Here is a 20,087-nt window from a genome sequence, read left to right as displayed (position 1 = left end):
ATAAGTTATTATCCCGTGTCTATTCGCGTTGACGTTTATCGACTGGATTAAATCAGGAGTATCATAATACCGCTACTACTTTGTTTTCTTGACGGCCTTTAAACACCGTGTCGGCTTTCAAAACGCGTCGGCGAAGACCATTTGAATTTTGGCAACCTTCCTGAAACGCGTAAATTTTAATAATAGTTTCTACGTATGTATATATATATACAATTCAGATTTCAAATGACGGACTCCGTCATTCAAAAAAAATTCGTAAATTGCTGACATGCTTCTTGATTGTAAAACAGGATAAAAATGAATTATATGTGTTATACATATTTATCTAAGATATAACACTATATCAAATTAAAAATATAAAAGTATAAAAATATACGGTACATGATTATTAAATATAGAACCAGAGAAAATAAACAGGAAAAGATCGAGTTTTACAATCAAGAAGCATGTCAGCAATTTACGAATTTTTTTTGAATGACGGAGTCCGTCATTTGAAATCTGAATTGTACCATCGCGCACTCTACAATTACCGGCGGAAGTTTTCCAAACTCGGAGGGTAACAAGTGCGTGTCAGACCGAATAATCCTTCAGTCAGCTGTTCGATTTGTTCGCAAACGAAGGATTTTAATCTCTCCTGACGTTTCGAAAAATGAACAACGTTGAGATCGAAGATTTTTATCATCACGACTTCACCACAGCATCGGAATGGGAGGTGTTCGTAGCGCGTATCGAAGAAATTATGCACGAATGGAAATTGCCCAATAAGAAAATTGGTCGTTGTTTAAAGCCTGGCGACTTTGTCAACTGTCAATGGGAAGAGAATTCAGAAAAACTTCACTTCGCTGGTTTGTATGCATATACCTGTAGATGTTCTGACAACATAATGGTACAACACGTACCGGATCACCATATGCTGATCGAGACGTGTGGGCTATGCCAGTTGATGTAAACGTTAATATTTTTTCACTACAGATGCGGAATTTGTATTGAAGCACTTTCGGTTAAAATTAGAGGAGCCAGATGAAGATATTAATCAGGAAGACACCGAGGAAGAAAAACTACAGTGTCATAACGATGCTATGAATATTTCAAATGACTTTTGTAGATTAGAACAAAATCATTTGGAGATAGCACGCTACTATGGTGTCAGAGAATTTCTTGTTTTACAATCCACTAAAAAGGAATCTGTTACAGACGAAACCAAAATTAGAATCTTACTTAGCTCGTTAGCGATTGCTGCTAGTAATGCAAATTGGTAATTTGAAATCTCAATCTGTAACTATTATTTGATTGTGAGTTATTTTTACTAGCCTTGCCTTTACTGTACTAATATCGTAAAACTAAATGCTGACAATTTTCTCTTAGAGCTGATATATAATAGCAAAAGGTTTAATACAATGATGAAATTGTTGATGATAACTGTTAAATATTTCTAGTGATATATGTACTTTGGTACAAGTGCAAGAACCATGGCAAAAAATGTATTTGGGAACCAGTATTGGGAAAGGGATCACCACTCATCTTGACATGGTGCATTTGAAAAAAATACCACCCCACTGCAAATACCTTACTGGTATGAATATAGTTTGTAAAACAGAAGCATAGAAGTAATTATAATACTTTCATAAATATAATGATGTAACGATAATGTAACCAAATTTATGATAATTGTTTTATAGATTGGTATTATTTTCAGGTTTGTTGGCCTTGTTCAAACAGAAAATTGGAGAAGGCTGCGGAGTAAGACTCGACTCAGTAATGATATCAGCTAGGTTTTCATATTTATTAAAGGATTGGACCACCAGTACGTGGACTCAAGAACCTCCAGATTTTGATTTCATGCAAGGAGAAACATTGGGAGTTGCCGAATTAGGAAAACTGCCATTTGGAGCTACCTATGATCCTATAGCGTAAATATCTTATACAGAAAAACGAATTAACAATGTATTCACATTTGTTAGATTATTTAATTACACATTTCAGAGAACTTCATTTATTTACTACTTGGCCTGAAATGTCAGACAACGTGGTGGTTGATAGTGAAAGTTTTACAGACTTAGAACCGCAGCATGCACCCGAATGGTCTGTGCAAGTGAATATGGTGTCTTCGCCGGTTTGTCTTCTTGGCGAATATTTATCAAACTTTAAAAGTATAGCAGACTTGCAAGGAGATCTAGTGATGTTCCCTCAAAATGAAGATCAATCGCTCAGTTCCGTTTTTAATATATTAACCGAATCTAGAATACCGAAAATTTCAACAGTAGTTAGCAAAGCGACTGCCAAAAAGAATAAGAGCATGGAAGGGCCGATCCAAGAGGAAATCTTATTGTCTTTGTTATACTTTCTTTTCCCCGATGCTGATGAGAATTCTGTGAGTAATATTGTTTTTTGTAGTTTCAAGGGACATTCCAATGAAGCAAGGAAATTAACTATCTAATGTTTCAGAAAGCTGCATACGGTGACGTGAGTACCTGTAACATGGATGAGGATCAGTGGAAAGGATTGAAAACGTGCGCAATGGATAGTTTAATTTGGCGCTTCGCTATTGTCGCGGCTCATTGTACCTACAATCTCGGTGGTGCTAGCGCTCTGGCGCAATTATGGTACGAGTTCGTGCAAGAGATCAGATTTCGCTGGGAAAGGAGCATTCTCATACCTGGGTAAGTATTGCACCTTTCATACAATTAATTGCTTTTTTTTTTTATTGAATTCAAATTTATAAGAACGTATGGTACAGAATATTGCTATGCACTGGATGTTAATTATCTAGTCTAACGCTGTACTTATAAAATAGTTTCTATGTAAAAATATACAAAAACATGTTGCTCTTAAAAGAAAAATCTGTCATTAAATAATTGCACACGAGTACATTTCTCTTTGACATGCGTGTAAAAATTCAATCTCTGTAGACGGCTTTTTATATGATACAGTCTTTGGATACGAACACATCCATCACTCGTACGCTATTGATCCCGGCTCGTTCACCGTTTATTTGTAAAATTGCTTCTAGAGATTTTATGTCTGAGCTAATATCGAGTTCTCGGCGTTCGAATCAAGCACACATTTGATGCACGTATTCCCTAACGTGTTGCTTAAAATACTTAAACGTCGACTCCCTTAAAGCTACGCGTTTGAAATGTCTTTGTTCGCATTGCTACGATTAAGGCGATTATTACACGGTAATATTCGCGATACTGTGTAGCCCCGTGGTCGATGGACAAAATGAAGTGAACTCGTGACGGATCACTTTGATTCCTACAACTGGACATTGAAAAATTGATATCTTATCGCCCGCGAATCGAAATGATCCTGGCATTGCACGTACGAGGGTAAAAAAACAGATGGATTCTAAACTAACAGATATAATATATTAATAACAAAATGATAAGAATCGATTTATTTACAGATTTTTCTATAAATACATACAGTGTGTGTAATTTAAAATTCTACACTATAATACTCTAAAAATGTTTGCTTACAAATTTTTTTTATTATGTAGTTATTAAAAGAGTCCTTAAAAATAGTGGATAGAATATAATATAGAAAGAACTTTTTGAAAATATAATAATCGTTAAATTATTATTTTTCGTCGTTTTTAAATATGTATTCGGTCGGGAATACGTATTAAAAACATGTATAAATTATTTTAGCACCGACTACGTAATAAAACTAATTGTCAGATACGTATCCTTACGAGTATTACAGTGTACGATTTTAAACGACACACATTGTAAAATATACAAATTGTTGTTTGTTCTCATGTCCTTACTACACGATATTTAATTCGACACGACCGGTTGCCACCGGTTCAATGAACGTTCACAGTTCAATTATCAGAGTCCTATTAATAGGCCTTTCTTAACGACTGTGCTACGTTGTTTGTATAAAAGTTTAATCAACGCCTTTTAAATAATAATCTGATAACAGGCTATTAAGATCGTTACAGAAGATAACTTATCGGTTTACGAGTTGTCGTCGCAATCGAACGACTCGTTAAGAACATCTTGGATTACTTGTCTTTGATTTATAAAAGTCTATTAAATAATTATCGGTAAGTTAGATGAAGTGTTAACCAAGCATCATGCCTGTACACGACGCTTCGTTTTACGGTGTGTGTGACTTTCATAGTGATTTGATTAATGGAAATCGTGTTTCTATTGCGACGCTTTCCATAGTCGTGGGCGAGCTTCCGAACGTTCGTAACTTAAATTTTAATGACATAAGTCAAGGTTGCTATGAGATGGGAAGCATACTTTCACATTTTGTGTACGTGGTGTCACAACATTATTCGTCACGGTCACATAACCTGACACTGACTTCAAGAACTAGTCGTATTTTATTAGCTTAATACCGGTTTCATTTTTCCTTAAAAAATAATGTCAATAATCTTGAAAAGTTCTGATAATGAGTGGAACACGATTTTATGCAAAATTTGAACTTTGAATCCCGTATGTTCAAAATTAAGGTTAAAGGCAGGCATTTTTCAAACCGAAGGTATAAAATCACATAATATTGAATCACGTGGTGGTATCACGATCGTGAGATATCGAATAATACCGAAACACCCTGTAGCCGTGTCTCATCCCCAAAGTAATTTTACAAGTTCGCTCCTATCTTGACTATCAACATCGAACGTTTGTCGTCAGACTAATCAGCTATGATCAGGCTATGCTATGATGTTCACGCGATCTCTTTAAAACTATAACGCCCCGCTCGTTACACCCTAGGCTAGGCTAAAACAGCGGCCGTGCCGCTCGTGATAATGTCACTGAACACGTTTGAGCAAAACTGTGTGCGCGCGCCGCGTCGCGCTATAGCGGCATCAGACCGCCTCTCGTGGTCGGATTACGCGCCATGTATATGTCCATGTCGTGATCGGTCCAATTGTTCTCCTCGTAATTGTTGAGGGTGTGCGTCGAGTCGGTGATGCTGTATCGGCTGCCCGGTCGCGGTGGGTTCTGCTCCAGGGTACGGTTGCAGGACCGCGGTCTCTGTCTTCTCGACGAAGTATGGGACGGCATGTGACTCGGCGAGAAATTTGCTCGTGACATTCGGTCGGATGCTGCTGCCAGGGACTGTCGGGACTGTCTTAATTCTGTGAACGAGATTGCGAGGTTAAACATGGATTTCTAAGTGCTGGTTTTCCGCTTCGAATTTATACTTTTCAGATTCTATTTGACTTTTTTTAAAATCGTGTGTGTTTCGTGGCTATTTCGAGAGTATCTTTGGGCATCTATATATGTAATAATTATTATAATATATTATTGGTATACTATTAATGTATTATACAATATATTCTAATATATTCTTACTGAAAATTATTTAAAAACTGCACGACCTTTTAATCATTTTCAATAAGGATATTTTGGTTTTAAAAATATTCTAACCACGATTTACCTGGTCTAGTGTTGGTCAGGTTGGACGACAATGTGTTGTTTGCGAAATATCTTGTGGAAGTGTTGGTGAAGCTGTGTTGCGATTGTCCGTCGACCACAGATCTCGCCGATATTTTCCCGCTGTAATGTCCTGTCTGAGATCTGACATCGTCTATGCAAGAGGCTCTGGTTATCGATCCTGAAATCAACCAATCAGTATTTTATCTAACATTCTTCCATTTGTTTATCCCTTGTATGAGGTCCTTTAGGTCCTAATATTTAAATTTGATCCAACTATTCTAACTACCACCTTATAGAATCAAAATCGTCTTTGCCTTTCGATTAATATTACCATATTTACTTTCGATATTATTTTAATATTATCATATTTACTTTCAATATTATTTTAATATTATCACACGTACTTTTAATATTATTTTAATATTATAATCCATATTTACTTTTCCTTATATCTTTATATTAATTATTATATCCTTTTACAAGCTAAAGAACATACCTTGCCGGTCTATGGGAAATATTCTCGGTCGCGGTATGCTTCTGTTGCTGTACGCGGAGACCTGGTCCCACTCTTTCTGGGCATTGTAAGCGCTGAGGGTCGCCATCGAGGACAAAGGCCCGCCAGGGCTGGGCGTTGGTCCGACGTTCGAGCAGCAATTGACCGGCAATCCAGCGATAGGCCCGCCCATCTTCGTCTGATCTATGCTGTGCAACGTGTGCAGTTTCCTAGCTCTACGACGATTCGCCACGATGAATATTATCACGGCGACCACTATCGTCGCGCATATGGCCGCGCTTGCGGCGATCGTGATCTTGTCCATGTTCGACGTAGGAGAGTTCTCTGTCCTCACTTCTCGGCATTGGTTGTAGGGGACGTTCGCCGGTGTTATATTCGTTTCCTCTAGAGACACCACGCAGACTACGATACATTCCTGCGACAAGAAAAAAAATGAAATTTAATATCCGTGATATCCTTTTATCATCTTAATAGCTTTATATTCCAAACTACTAGTTTTCTCATTCAATATGCAGATAAAGCATGATATACAGAAAATGAATTACCTGGGACGGAACGTTCTTTATCTTGAACTCTCTCTCGCTGGCTTCAAGGGGTGGCGCTTGCTTGAAGCTGTCGTCGCCGAACAGTCGATAGATAACTTTGAAACCCAGGATATTGGTTGCTTCCGTGTCCCAGTAAATGATTACAGCGTTTTCTTGTCTCAGTACGTCTTTTACTATGATGTCCTTCTCGTTCGACTTTGACTTGTAGAGGGGCGAGCCGAGCACCAACGGCGGTCTCGGTTGATGTTGCTGCAAATGGTCCTGAACGTGTTTAGGCGGTGTCGGGGTAGTCCTCATTATTACCACGTTGCCGGTTCGCGCGACCGTCGGTCGGCTGGTGATGGGTCGCTGTGTGGTCGTCGACGGTGTTTCGATTCTCTTCTCCTCGGTGGTGGTGGCGGTAGGAACGAGCTCCGTGGTCGTCGTTGTCGTTGTACTTGTTACCGGTGTCGATACGGTGATCGAAGGTCGAGTAGGTGGACTGTAGCCGGTCCCCGTTGCTCCGGGACCCGTAGGCTCTCGCGTGTCCACGCTTTCCACCGTGCCGATGCCGATGATTTCCGGCGTTTGGTCGCAAGTCATTTCTATAAGACAATAAAGGATCGATGATTGTCGTTTCTTGGCTTCGTAATTGTAACAGGAACGAATAACCGAGATTCTGTCGGTCAAAATGAGCTCGGACACGGCGCAAATCGCACTCGAATTTCTGACTCGAATTTTTCTATAAATATTAGAAATACTAATTCAATGTGCAATGACTGAAATATTTGTTTTTTTTTTTAATTTTCCTTAAACAATTAAGATAGCTCTTAAAAATGCGTTTTTAAAATTTTCATTACAGGCTCGGATGTTTTTTTTTTATATTCTTTTTACTACAAGTAATAGCGAAATTAAAATAAAAGTATTTCAGTCGAGATTGTATTGGAAACGGGATCAGTGACAAACGAATAAAGTGTCGAAGCTTCGCTGATTATAGATTCGTGACTCATAGGGGATCCTGGAAAAAGGAATTAATCAAATTCGACCGTTAAAACGAGCAAAATCGGCATCGGACGATTGATGAATCGTCGGGCGCCGTTTTTTGCCCCGAAACGAAGCCGTACAACCGGTTACTTAATGCACAAAACTCGTCCGTTTCGGCTTTCTGCGACTACTTTCTCGTTCATAAACTAACGATAAACGACAAATCGAGGATAGCTCGTTGTAATTTTAGACATACGAAGGGATGAGATTATATACCGTTCGTCGCCATCTTGAAAATCCGCGTATCGCTCAGGATAAAAATAACTGTGCTTTTTGAATTTTCTATAATTTTAGTTAAAAATTTAGATAACAATTTCGTTCGGGAAGAAGCTGTTAGAACAAAAATACCGCGAGGAAATAACCCTATTACCTTCCGGATCGATGTTATAAAAGTTTTTGTCCTGCAGTTTTTGCGGGCCTCCGCAGAACTGTGGTTTTCGCTCGCGACTGGTAACCTGCAGATCCCTGGTTTTTATCCAGTCGACGATCCACCGTAGCTTACAGTCGCAAACGAGAAAACGACCCCCCAAACTGAGACCACGTAGCGTCCCGTTCAATCGGGCGAGAGCTTCTTCGGGGACGGTCGACAGCGGATTTCCGTCGATCGCTAGAAGCGTGATCGACGGGTTCTTTTGGAAAGCGTTCACCGGCAGTATCGTTATCAGATTGAATCCGATGTCCAGCACCTGAAAGCGACGAAGGACAATGTAAAACAGATGCGCCGGTCGACGAAGAAAATATTATGTCTTAACCCCTTGCCCCTAGACTCATTTTATGCCGCGTCGATTAGCACTTATTTGCCATTAATATTTTTAGTAATAGGGCCAGATAATTTTTGTCCTTTATATTACCTTTATTTACTTCGATTTATTTAATAATAATTTATTAATTTAGTAGATCCTGCGTGGAATCACGAGTCCGACTCATTATTATAGTGCAAGGGGTTGAAAGTTCACCCTACTAAATACTAATCTCTAACTCGTTTAAAAAATTCGATAATTAAAGTAACAATAGTTTAAATAATCAATAATTTAAATAGCAATATCGTGATTAAATAGAATTTGTGCGAGGCTAACCGCAGGAAATATCGATTCTCGTTCGATACCCGAGACGATAGATCAGGACACTTTGACAGTCGTTGTTAAACTCGAGCGAAGGAAACACGCTAGTATACTGGTTCTACGTTTTCGATAGCGATCGCCGTCGACTAGAACCGCTGTTGACTCATAGCGCACTGGGATAGATAAGCATAAAACCGATCGAGACACGTTTCTGAACGTACCCGAAGATCCTGAATGCTGTTTATAGCGGCGGTGGGAAAATCTGGGATGAGATTGTTCAGCAAGCTCAGCGAGCTCAGCGTGTTCTTGACGCCGAAAAACGCGTCGGAGCCGATGTTCTGAATCAGATTTCTCTCGAGATTCAGCCCGGTCAGCGATTCGAGTCCCTCGAAGGCCTTGGTGCCGGCCGATCCGGGCAGCTCCCTGATGCTGTTCTGGGACAGATCGAGGAAGGCCAGGGTCCTCAAGCCCCGGAGCGCTTCCGGCACTTTCTTCTGTCTGGTGCCCTTCAGATTCAGATTTTTCAACGATCTCTCCAAGGTGCGAAACGCGCCGGCCGCGAGCGTGACCTCGTTGTCGCTCAGCTTCAGCGTGACCAATTTCAAGCCGGCGAACGTGTTGTCGTTCACCCTCGTGATCTTGTTCATCGACAGGTCCAGCACGGTCAGATTCCGTAAGGTTTTCAGCGTGCCGCTCGGCACCTCGGTTATGTCGTTGTCCTTCAGGTTCAGGCTCTTCAACGAGCTCTCCTGGCCCTCGAACGCGCCCGGCTCGATGGTCTTGATCTCGCAGCCGGACAGCTGCATGTTGTTCACTTTGAACGCCGCGAACGTGCCGTTCTTCAATGTACCGATCGTGCTGTTGTTCACGTAGAACAGGTCGACGGTGGTCTTGGCGGCGTGGCGTCGCATCGCCGACACTAGCTGCTCGTAGTCGACGATGTCGCATTGGACCGACAGCTCCTTCGCCAGGTTGTAGTCGCAGATGCAGGAGCTCTCGAGGTCGGGCACCTGTTGCGCCCAGGGGCAGCTCGAGGTCGCCGCCACGGCGGTGACCACGCTCGCTAGCAGCATCAACACCTCCATCTGTGAGACACCTGGAACGATTCATCGTTCACTTGACAATGATATAGGATATTATAAGAAACTTAATTATTCTTGATTACGATATTTATGTACGAGAGTTGGGTTTCGTTTAACCCCTTGCACTATAACAGCGAGTCAGACTCGTGGCACAGCTTTCATGGAAAATCTACCAAATATTATTAATTCCTGTTGAATCGAAATTCAATTCTTCCGTGATCAAAGTTTAAAAATTAAATAAAAATAGCAGACGAAACAACAATTGTCTGGTCCTGTCATTAAAAATATTAAGAACAAAAAGTGCAAGGGGTCGATGTGTCTCTGTTTTACAAAAAAACATTTTGTCGCAAACTAAGATATAATCTGGTATAGTATCTTGTACGTAATAGTATCCTAATTTTATCATAGCTTGTTTTATTATTATAATTTTCATACCAACAAGTTTCAATTTACCGACGAATTAATTTTTTCAAACGCGAAACGTAGAAGTTCGTTGAGATTATGTAATCGCACAGTTAGATTGGAGGGAAACTACTCGATTGCCTTTTTAAGGTAAGAGGAAGAGCATAGAAGGCGAGCGAATATCCTGATGCGAACGATTGAAGTAATTGCGCGCATGGGAAGAAACTACACACAAATTTAGTGCGCATAGTCGAAACGGGCTGGTGGAATGCAGATCGCGTTCCGTACGTGTAAACGCGAAGGTACCGCTGGTTAGGAAACTTTCCACGTTAGATAACAGATGCCCGGGGAATTAGGCGTTTTCTAGTATCATTAATAATCAATAATAATTAATACATCTTTTATTCAAGGTATTAGTAAAATTAATAAAAAATAAAGTATTTTAATCTGTATAACGAGTAGTAGTCCCCCTTTACATCTATAGAAAAATTGAAGCCATCAAAGTCATTTAGCGTTTTAAAAAAGTGATACAATTTTAGAAATGTTGATATAATTTTAGAAGTGTCGATACAATTTTAGAAGTGTCTATACAATTTTAGAAATGTCGATACAATTTCTCCCTCCAGAAAATATTTTCAAGAAAAAGAGAAAAAGTCGTAGATGATACGTTCTTATTCTGTCGACGGCGGCGCATGCGTACTTTCGCGCACCACCAATAATTCAATGCAATTATCCCGCTTAATCGCGTACGTTTTCTACATTTTTCAATCTACAACTTTCCCCCGGTCCTAATCAACGGTCACCCGTACAGTAATCTGACGGTGGACACGATCGTTCGATTGTCATCAGATGGCGACACCGCGACGAAAGTGTCCCCGCGGATCGCTTTCCTGACCGCCGTTTAACTTTTCATCGGGATTTTTCGGTCGATCGGTCGCGCGACGATTTCACGGAATAAAAAACGAATCGAATGGTTGGAACACGAATGTAGGTCTGGGCTACGTCGATCGCCGAGAACCGTGACGTTGTTACGAACGGTTCAAAGTCGGCGCGGGGAGGCCTAAACGAACCAACGACAGAGACCAGGGTCCATAGACCGTGCCCGTTACGAGTCAATGGCCGGAGTAAAACGCATGTCCTCGCCTCGTTCTTTCTTTCTTCAATCGATGGGACGGTCGAACGGAGAGGCGTCCCACGAATTCCATCCGCGGGACTTTTCGTTCGACTTAGGCGTCATTAGAACACGAGGAAGTATTAGAAATGAGTCGATTTTGGGTTATGTCGGGTTATGTTTTTTTTCGAGTTTTTTTCCTCGCATTTTAGTCCCTGTGGAGATCGAATTTGGGATCGCATAATCTTCACAGAAGTCAAATACGATTTTGTGTATTTCAGGTGCAGTTGGAGCATTTTGTCAATTTATATATTTATAATAATAATAATAATAATATTTATGAAACTATTTCATATGCATCATAGTAATTTATAATTATAGTACTAATTTATATCTATAATACTAATAACTATAAACTCTAATAATAAATACTACCCCTTCGATAGGATGACACGTAATATAGTATTTATTGTCAGAGTTCGTCGTTTTTAGTATGCATTATAGACAATATATTTGTCTTCGGTTTTCCAACATTCGTGGAAGTCCATCGACTAACCGGCTTTTTATTATGATTTGCTTCCGCGGGTCTTGGCGTTACGAACGGAACAGTTTCCGCGAGAAATGCGCGCGCACGCGCGCGTTTTGCTAATTGGCCGCGCGCGCGCGCCGGTTTACTCTCGAAACGGCAAAAAATGTAAATGTTTGAAAATTACAAGTAAGAGAGCCCACGGATTAATTAAACTTGTCCCGTATCGGTAATTCCGGCGTAGAACCACGCTCGTGCGCATCCGTGAAAATGGATTCTCTCGTTTCGCATGCGGCTCGTATCGTTGCGTCGCTATCGCCATTAGGCTTCCGGATTTAAAACAGCGCGTGAAATTCTACAACGCGACGATGGTTTCTCGGTAGCACCGTCGCCGACGATTTTCTCTTCGGTGCAACACGTAATTGCCATTGTTTATGCAAAAACACGACTACGCACGGCGCGCGACGCTCTCTTTCTATGCGGCACGGTTTTCCAAAAAAATCGGTGTTCGCGATGGCTTCGTAGCTTTCAATGAACGGCGAGACAGTTGCGTTTTATAATTATTTAATTTTTATAGTAATTTAAGTTTTCAGTGATTCAATTTTTTAGTAATTCAATTTTTCAGTAATTCAATTTTCTAATAATCCGATTTTCCAATCATTTAATTTTCCAATAATTCAATTTTCTAAAATATTTATATATTTTATAATATAAATATATTAATATAAATAATTAAATAATATATATATAAATAATTAATTTAACATTCGACAATTGGGTTGAAACGAGCTCAAACATTGATGTACAATTTTAGAACGACGATTCTTTTTTCAAGCATTGCACATGAAAATTATCACGCATTAAAGGGTTAAACTTCTACCACACGTGCTTCCACCAATTCCCCGCATTCGGCGACATTGTAAACGTCGTGTTCCCCCGATTCTCTGTCCGTCGTTGATCGCAGTGACCGCAACAGTTAAACGGCACAGTTAACTTTTGAAAACGATACACAGCTGGAAAATAAGGCGAGGCGGAGAGGCACGCCGCTCGAACGCGCAGTCCGTGGTTCGCATAGCTGGCAGATACTCAAACTATACATATTCCTTAAGCCGGAAGTGTAGAATCTATGAACGGACAAATCCTCTTTCATGTTTTCGGCCTACTTTTGCCCGATCCATTTGTTAGATCTCGATTAGACATTCCGTATAATTCCCGAAAGTAGGCAAACGCAGCGTTATACAGGGTGTTCTAAAAGTCACTGGCGAAATAAGAAGTTTCGTAGGACATTTTAACCCTTTGCATTATCGCTCCCTTCATGCTGCGATGATTGGCACTTATTATAGTACTTAACCGCTTGCACAATTACAACGTGTCAGACATTAGAGAACAAGGAAAACATTAATTTTAAGATTTTCTTTTACAATATTTAATAACCAAATTTAATAATTTAAAATTTAATAATAAACGGCTAAACAGGCGAAATTTGATTTGGACGCCAATAGGCGGCAACAGTACCAGGAAGCCAACATGTGTCGGACGCCAATAGGCGCAAAGAGTAGTCATAGGGTTAACCTGTTAACGAAAAACTCTGACCAATGAGAGGCCAATGAGAGGCCAATTATAGGCAAATATATTCCAATTTTCCATAAACTATAATATAGAAATATGCAAATACGTTCTATCGAGCTCTGAAGCTATACGTAACGAATTATGCAAGTGTTTTAGATTTATTTAAGCACCCGCGAAGGGGGGTGGGGGGTGGACGCCGGTCCGTAACCCGTGCATTCTGGCATAGAAGTCGCTAATCTGCGACTTGAAACTATCGGTTTCTGTTTTTCCTCGGTAGATAAAGCGTGTAACAGGTTCTCCTCTCTCTCTCTCTCTCTCTCTCTCTCTCTCGCGGCAACCGTAAACCGGTCGATGCACCGAAAAAAATAACGCGTAATCTCGGCGTCGGCGTGATTTAATAAAAAGCTTCGATACATGCGCGCGCGCGTGCGCGCGTAGGAGATTCCGGAAGCACGGGAACACGATCGGTCGAATTTCTAGAGCAGAGTCAACGATTCGAGTCTCGTTACCGGGCCGCGGTGAAAAAAAAAGAAAAAAGAATAAGGACAGATTGGAATACCTAATTAATTAATCTACTCGTCACGGCCGTGGATCGCGGAACACTTGCTAATGGGAGCACAAGACTTAGTTGGCGTGCACCCGCGTTATCCTCATCGCCTTGTTGCGGAGCCAATTTACCCGATAATTATTAGCGGCCGGTGTCACGAACCGTACGCGCGGCCATTCCTTACGGTGTAATTCGAGAGATGAAATGCGAAATCGAATCGTAGTGGTTCATGAAAGTGTTCGGAGACTCGCGTTGCCGATCGCTGATCGGCTATTCGCAATTCGCGACAGCAGCGTAACGCGTTACAGAACTGTAACGTGCTATAGAAAAATAAAAAATTGTAGCGTGCTTGAAAATTTCTTCCTTTATACTTATGGACATCATAGTTTATGGGAGGGGACAATCACTTTTCTTGTCAGATCGTCGCCAATTCGTAAATAAATTAAATAAAGCTTGGAATAACGATAACAATTTCCTTGGAAAGTAATTTAGGGATTATTACTTTAACTATTTAATAATTTTTTAAGAACGTGATAGAGTAATATTAGTGCTGCATCAAAGTAAAGGGTTATAATATTATATTAATTATTATATTGATACTTGATTTTAATGTGAAATTTAACGTTTCCGTAAAGCAGTATTCGAAGAAAGGAAGTTGCCTTTTACAAAAGTCGTTCAAGAAATTGATAAGCATCGACGATGAAAAAAATATAAAGATTATCAGTTATTTGCATAAAATCAATTGCCCGTTTGAAATATTTTGCATACAGTTACCGAATTCAACGGTGGTTGATTCTCTCGGCGGAGAATCAGCGGCTACCGCGATAGCGGATGGGTTATTTTCTTTAGATGTTTGCATTTCACGAATGTATCCTTCGTTACATTTTTTCCTTAACCCTTTGGCTGTGGCAGACTTTGGCACGGCCCGTAGTTTTTCGTTAGACACGCATTTCCGAGGAAATATATTAAAATATTCAAAATATTGAATTCTATCACATTAAACCAATATTGCTTGAAGTGAACAATAATTTTAAGCTTTTTTTACTATATATAACATAAATATTACGGAATATATGATTAATCGAATTTAATAATAAACGGGCGAAACAGAAGAAATTTGATCTGGACGCCTATTGGCGCCTCAAGTGGTCAAAGGGTTAAGTCGAATTTTCGTTAGTCGAGCTTCTCTTTACTTTAACTTTGACATAACCTCTACGACTCGAAGATACGTTTGTCTAATCGCTCGAAATTCGAGTTACTAATTTCTAATCTGGAAATAATTTATGATAAATTTCTCTATACTAACCAGCGCTTGGATTTAACTATAATTGAACCTTAAACTTTTATAAAAATAATTTGTATAGTAAACTTTTAAATTCAGTTATGTCTACAATGATCGCGTACTTGTTACTGTAATTTTAGAAACTGTTTTCTCGCGTAGCATAAATGTCACTTTAATGATCGCATGTTATATTAGAGTATACTGTTACTTTCATTTCAATCGTGTCGATTAATTTGTCCGTACCTGTTCGGTACCGATCGATTACGTAGATTATGTAAGTAAACGCAACCCGTTTGCAACGATTATACTAATATCGCTATTTTACCGACCGGTTATTCGGCCGTAAATATTTTTATATTCTCAGAAAGTCAGCATTAAACAATATTTATTTGATCTATTTTATTTATTTTATTCGTCGCGAAAGGTGTCTGTTATTTAAAAAATATATATAATAATATGAGAGCTTGCAGTAGTACAGTTTAACACTTTTACCTAAATAATAGTTACCTATTGTTAAATATAGATAATTATTGGTTAGCCTGTAAATTTTTATTACGGTCGCTATAGCGTTAACGAGCTTCGCGAACGCGAAGGGGGGTTCGACGGTACAGCTGAAAGTGTTTTCGAGTATTATACGTAATGTTAACCTGTCCCTGTAACCGCCAAAGCCCGGAAAGATATGTTGCGTGCTGAACCACAAACGCGAACAAACACACGTAACACCCTGTTACCGAGTTGTTAAGGAAAATAGATATAGAAAATAGAACCGTGGACTTACACTTCCGCGATTAATACGTTCGCTGTCGTTATGCGGTTTCTGCTTACGAATATCGATCGATTCCGTTTAAATATATTATATTGACGTGTGTACATATTATGCGTAATCACTGTTAGGCAATGCGAGAAATAAAAAAGGGGGTTCAATAATTAATTCACTGTTAATTGCTGTGATATAATACGAAAATATAATGTTCGTAGTATGAATACTATAAAATTATTAATAAATTAAATTTATTAATACTTAAAAATTATTAATACTTTAAGATTATTAATTGCAACATATATATTATATATAACGTGTATTGTACAGTTTTGTTTTAAAATATTTTATAATTACGCGTACAAAAGTTACAGAGAAGAGAAAAAGAATTAATGAGCAATAATAATTACAGTTTAATAGTTAAATCGATATGCTATAATAAGGTAAATTGAGTCAACACTTTTATTACTTTTTGTATTACTTGAATTAAAAAGATTCTTTTGTCAGCGGTTAATCTCTCCATCGAAGATTCGCTCGACGATATATTAAGTTTATTATAATTCGAACCACTTAAATGTAAAGTAATTTAGTTGTTAATTATCGGTGGTGTTGTTGCTCGTCATCCGGCATAACTCGCCGATTATCAGACTGTGAACGGACCGTAATGCTTAAGGTGAATCCTAGTCAGTCCCCTTACCTTGCCAAAGACCTTGCCTTCGACGAGGAAGATCGCTCGATTTATTAGCTGATCGACATCGCAAAAATCATGATCGAGTACGGCAGACAAATGAATCATTACAACATGCCGCCATTTAAAATGATCTGAATAAATAGATTTATTTATTTGATTAATCTGAAACTTTAATTTTCCAATGATGGACATAAAAGTTTATTTTATAAAATATATTAATAATAAATTTTTTAAATCCTTGTTACATTTAAAAACAGCTTCAAAATATTCTTTTATAAATTTGATTAATTGTTTTTCGATTATATTGCAACATATACTATACCATCGTCGACAAGCTACAATAATTACAGAAATAAATCATATATATTATAATTATTTATCTTGGCAAATAAGTCACGAACTTCCCTGTCATAACTCTGTCTCGCGTTCATGCCACCACGTTCGCCCGAAAATATTAGTATGGGAACACTTTGCTCTGTCTTTTCTGCACGACGAAAATGACAATGGCGTAGCCAACCGATTCTGCGCGCGCACGCGTGCGTCTCTTTGAAAATAGTCACCGCGAGCGAAAGTTATTGTTCGCGCGTCGTACCGCGTTGCGCGCGTCGCAGGCAAATTCGCGACACGTGATGATTCGGTGTGACGACATTCCATCGGTGTACTTGACCGGTTGACCTTTACGCCCGAGGAATTCAACTTGCTAGAAATGATCGGGGGGAGCCTCATGGCGAAATCAAGGATGTCTTCGACATTTCGCCTCGCGGCGCTGACGATGATTCATGATTATTTTTAATTCGGTTTTCCGTTGGACAGCGGAGCCCCGGGACGAATAGTTTTCGTATCGCGCCGATAGGCGATTAGGTAATCCGGGAATTCATTTTCTATGGCTGTTGCACGTGTTTCTGTACCCGGCGAGACAACGAGCAATTTTTCTAAAATAAAGTTCATCCTTTCACATTTGAATTAACCCTTTGCGCTCGAGCGTGGCGATTCCGCGACGCTGTGAAAATACAGAACCGTAAAACTAACGCTAGGATTTTATAATTAATATTCAATTGTTCATTTTAGTTTGTTCAGGTGTATAATTAATTTGACACCCTCTATAATAAATATATAATATTGCGTATTCGAATGGAAGCATGAACTGTACAGGAACGAATGTAATCTCAGCCATCTCAAGATTGATTAATAGAACGTTCAAATATTTAACAGTTGTCCGACAAGCAGAAACGAGAAATAAATACGCGATTACCATACAATGTTTCAATTTCGCCCTCCCCCCCCCCCCTCCCTCTCCCCCGGTGCTTTCTCTCCTTGTATGAATCATCACTCTTGATTTTACCTGCACAATATGCCTTTCTGTTATTACACACCGTGTAGTTAGCATTTGTATACAAGGTGATCGCGAATCGAAGTAACAGTGAACGTATCCGTCACGTTTCTAATGATAAGGTAACCGCGTTCAACGTATCGATTCGAACAGTTTGTCGAAGAAGGAAAATCGCGGTCAGGGGAATCATTCTCTGCTCGACCATACACAGTTTCTCTCAAGCACCGCCCCAAGTTTTCACTAAATAAAAATCATTTCATTTCCCTCTCACTTCGGTAAAATAATCGACTATCGCGGATCGGCTAACCATATACCTATATGCATGTAGGATACGATACTGTACGCAATTGGTTAGAAAAACTTTCGTTCAGGTATTGTTAATGCATATGTACGGAATTATTTTATCCTTTCGAAATGTGAAATAATAAATGGAACGAAGTTCGAATTAGCTAAATTTTAGAATTAAATATTTAATTGTTGAATTAGTTAGGTAATATTGCGTCCGTGATTTATTAGTATGGAAATTATTTTTATTCGTTTTTCAAATGTTTATAGAATATTTAGAAGGCCTGATACTGTATTGTAAAGTTGATTAATAATCAAGAGAATTCATGCGAATTTGTAGAATTGAAAATGATAATTAGATCATGATATGGTTTCTGCAAGTATTTTAGAATTATTTCTAAAAATTATTACTAGACGAATTTTATTCAGTTTTAATAAAAATAGATAACTTAAATAGAAAATTGTAACGTTTTATTACGCAGCTTTTAATTTATCGAAATTATTAAAAGAAATCTCCATTTCTTACAATCCTCATTGAAAATTTCTATTTTGCGTAAAAATTCGCTGTCTAGTACAAATAATTACAAAATTATTTATAAGATATAAATAAAATAAAAATAAATATATCAAAATTATTAACAGAAATTTCTATTTCTTACAATCGTCTTTAATTTCTATTTTGCGTAAAAATTCGCCGTCTAGTACAAATAATTACAAAATTATTTATAAAATATAAATAAAATAGAAATAAATATATATAGTGGTCAATGAAAGAATCGCGAAGAAGAAAGAAACTATTCATGAGAATAGAATTTAGCGATCCATTATTTCAACGATCGAACGATACACGAAGAAACACATAGAATGTATATAGATCGTAATATGTATAGTACAGGTAGGCACGTGGCCGGCTCGCGAGTCGCAAGCAGAGCAAACACGGAATTCGCGGCGTTCCACGTTCCGCGGCGCGCCGCGCCGACCCTTTCACTTTCGTTCTCTTTCGGTGTTTCCGTCTCAGTCGCTCCCGCGCACGAAATCGAACGGGCCACGTTTATTAACGAAGATTTACGCGAGATAAAATGCCGATTAGAATGTCGATATAACCCGTTTTGCCGCCGGCAATAAGGGCTGCTCCAGTGTCAATGTTTATCGCCGGCAACTAAGCGCGTATACGCGATAGGTTCCCACGGCAATGTTACGCCCAATTTTTTCGAAAGGCCTCCCACGCACCAACGGCCACAGCCATAACTGAAACGCGAGTCACACCGTGCACGAGTTTGTACTTTTTAAGGGTAGCCTGTGGGGAGGGGGGGTAAGCCAATGTACTGTGCCTTTGGTTTATTTCCGAGCGCAGTTAACTTCAGGTCTATCGAATAGGGTATATCGGATATTTTGTATTTAATTTCAATTTGCGTATTTTTAATATTGATATTTTAATGTTAGTATATTTTTAGTATTGATAGTTTAGTATTAATATATTTTTGGTATTGATAGTTTTAATATTAATAGATTTTGAGTACTAATATTTATAATATTAATATATTTTGAGTATTAATATTTTAACAGTAATATATTCTGGGTATCAATATTTTGATATTAATATATTCTGGGTATCAATATTTTATTTTAATGCATCTAATCCAGTTTCTCTTTTCTTTTCACGTGATTTTGTATCCATATTTTTTTATACATAATATATAAATCTGAAAAATAAAAGAGAGCCTAAGCATTATCCTAAATCTATTCTTTAATACTGCCAATCGTCATTAATATTATTACTGCTTATCTCACATATATAATTATTATTATATAATTACGTACACATCATCTTCTAAAAGAAGCTAAAATAATTTTTTAAAATTTCGATACAGTCTCGCTCGTATTACGAATAATAAATAGCAAAACGATTGCATTGGCAAAGACGCATGAAACTTTCACGGTGTTCTTCGATCGCGGAAAGAAC

At 38.6% G+C, this 20,087-nt stretch overlaps 2 protein-coding genes across 3 annotated transcripts in view; one reads left to right on the top strand and one right to left on the bottom strand.

Moving 5' to 3' along the window:
• The first annotated feature begins 563 nt into the window (after positions 1-563).
• Rab3gap1 (RAB3 GTPase activating protein subunit 1) overlaps positions 564-20,087 on the top strand; it is a 38,187-nt gene continuing 18,663 nt past the window's right edge. For both annotated transcript variants that reach the window (XM_078187801.1, XM_078187800.1), the window contains exons 1-6: positions 564-845; positions 973-1,255; positions 1,437-1,573; positions 1,697-1,910; positions 1,984-2,371; positions 2,446-2,660. In XM_078187801.1, the coding sequence (XP_078043927.1) occupies positions 650-845; positions 973-1,255; positions 1,437-1,573; positions 1,697-1,910; positions 1,984-2,371; positions 2,446-2,660 (1,433 nt within the window). In that variant the 5' untranslated portion in view covers positions 564-649. The remainder of the gene's footprint in view (positions 846-972; positions 1,256-1,436; positions 1,574-1,696; positions 1,911-1,983; positions 2,372-2,445; positions 2,661-20,087) is intronic.
• On the bottom strand, positions 4,812-9,627 carry Haf (leucine-rich repeat and fibronectin type-III domain-containing protein hattifattener). Its single transcript, XM_078185838.1, has 6 exons — positions 8,761-9,627; positions 7,849-8,164; positions 6,456-7,039; positions 5,893-6,325; positions 5,398-5,574; positions 4,812-5,095 (listed from the first exon to the last, which is right to left on the bottom strand). The coding sequence occupies exons 1-6, from the start codon at positions 9,622-9,624 to the stop codon at positions 4,812-4,814; spliced, it is 2,658 nt and encodes an 885-aa protein (XP_078041964.1). The 5' UTR covers positions 9,625-9,627.

This window comes from Augochlora pura, chromosome 7 (assembly GCF_028453695.1).
Source record: "Augochlora pura isolate Apur16 chromosome 7, APUR_v2.2.1, whole genome shotgun sequence".
Lineage (NCBI taxonomy): Eukaryota > Metazoa > Arthropoda > Insecta > Hymenoptera > Halictidae > Augochlora > Augochlora pura.
Note: the sequence above shows the minus strand (reverse complement) of the source record. Positions and strands in the feature narration are given on the sequence as shown.

Bases quoted from the DNA above. Each gene is read 5' to 3' on its own strand.
- Haf (XM_078185838.1), bottom strand. From the start codon at position 9,624: ATGGAGGTGTTGATGCTGCTAGCGAGCGTGGTCACCGCCGTGGCGGCG. The intron at 8,165-8,760 runs GTACGTTCAGAA...CGTCGCTTTCAG, and splicing joins ACAGCATTCAGGATCTTCGG to GTGCTGGACATCGGATTCAA. The intron at 6,326-6,455 runs GTAATTCATTTT...TTCTTGTCGCAG, and splicing joins TAAAGAACGTTCCGTCCCAG to GAATGTATCGTAGTCTGCGT.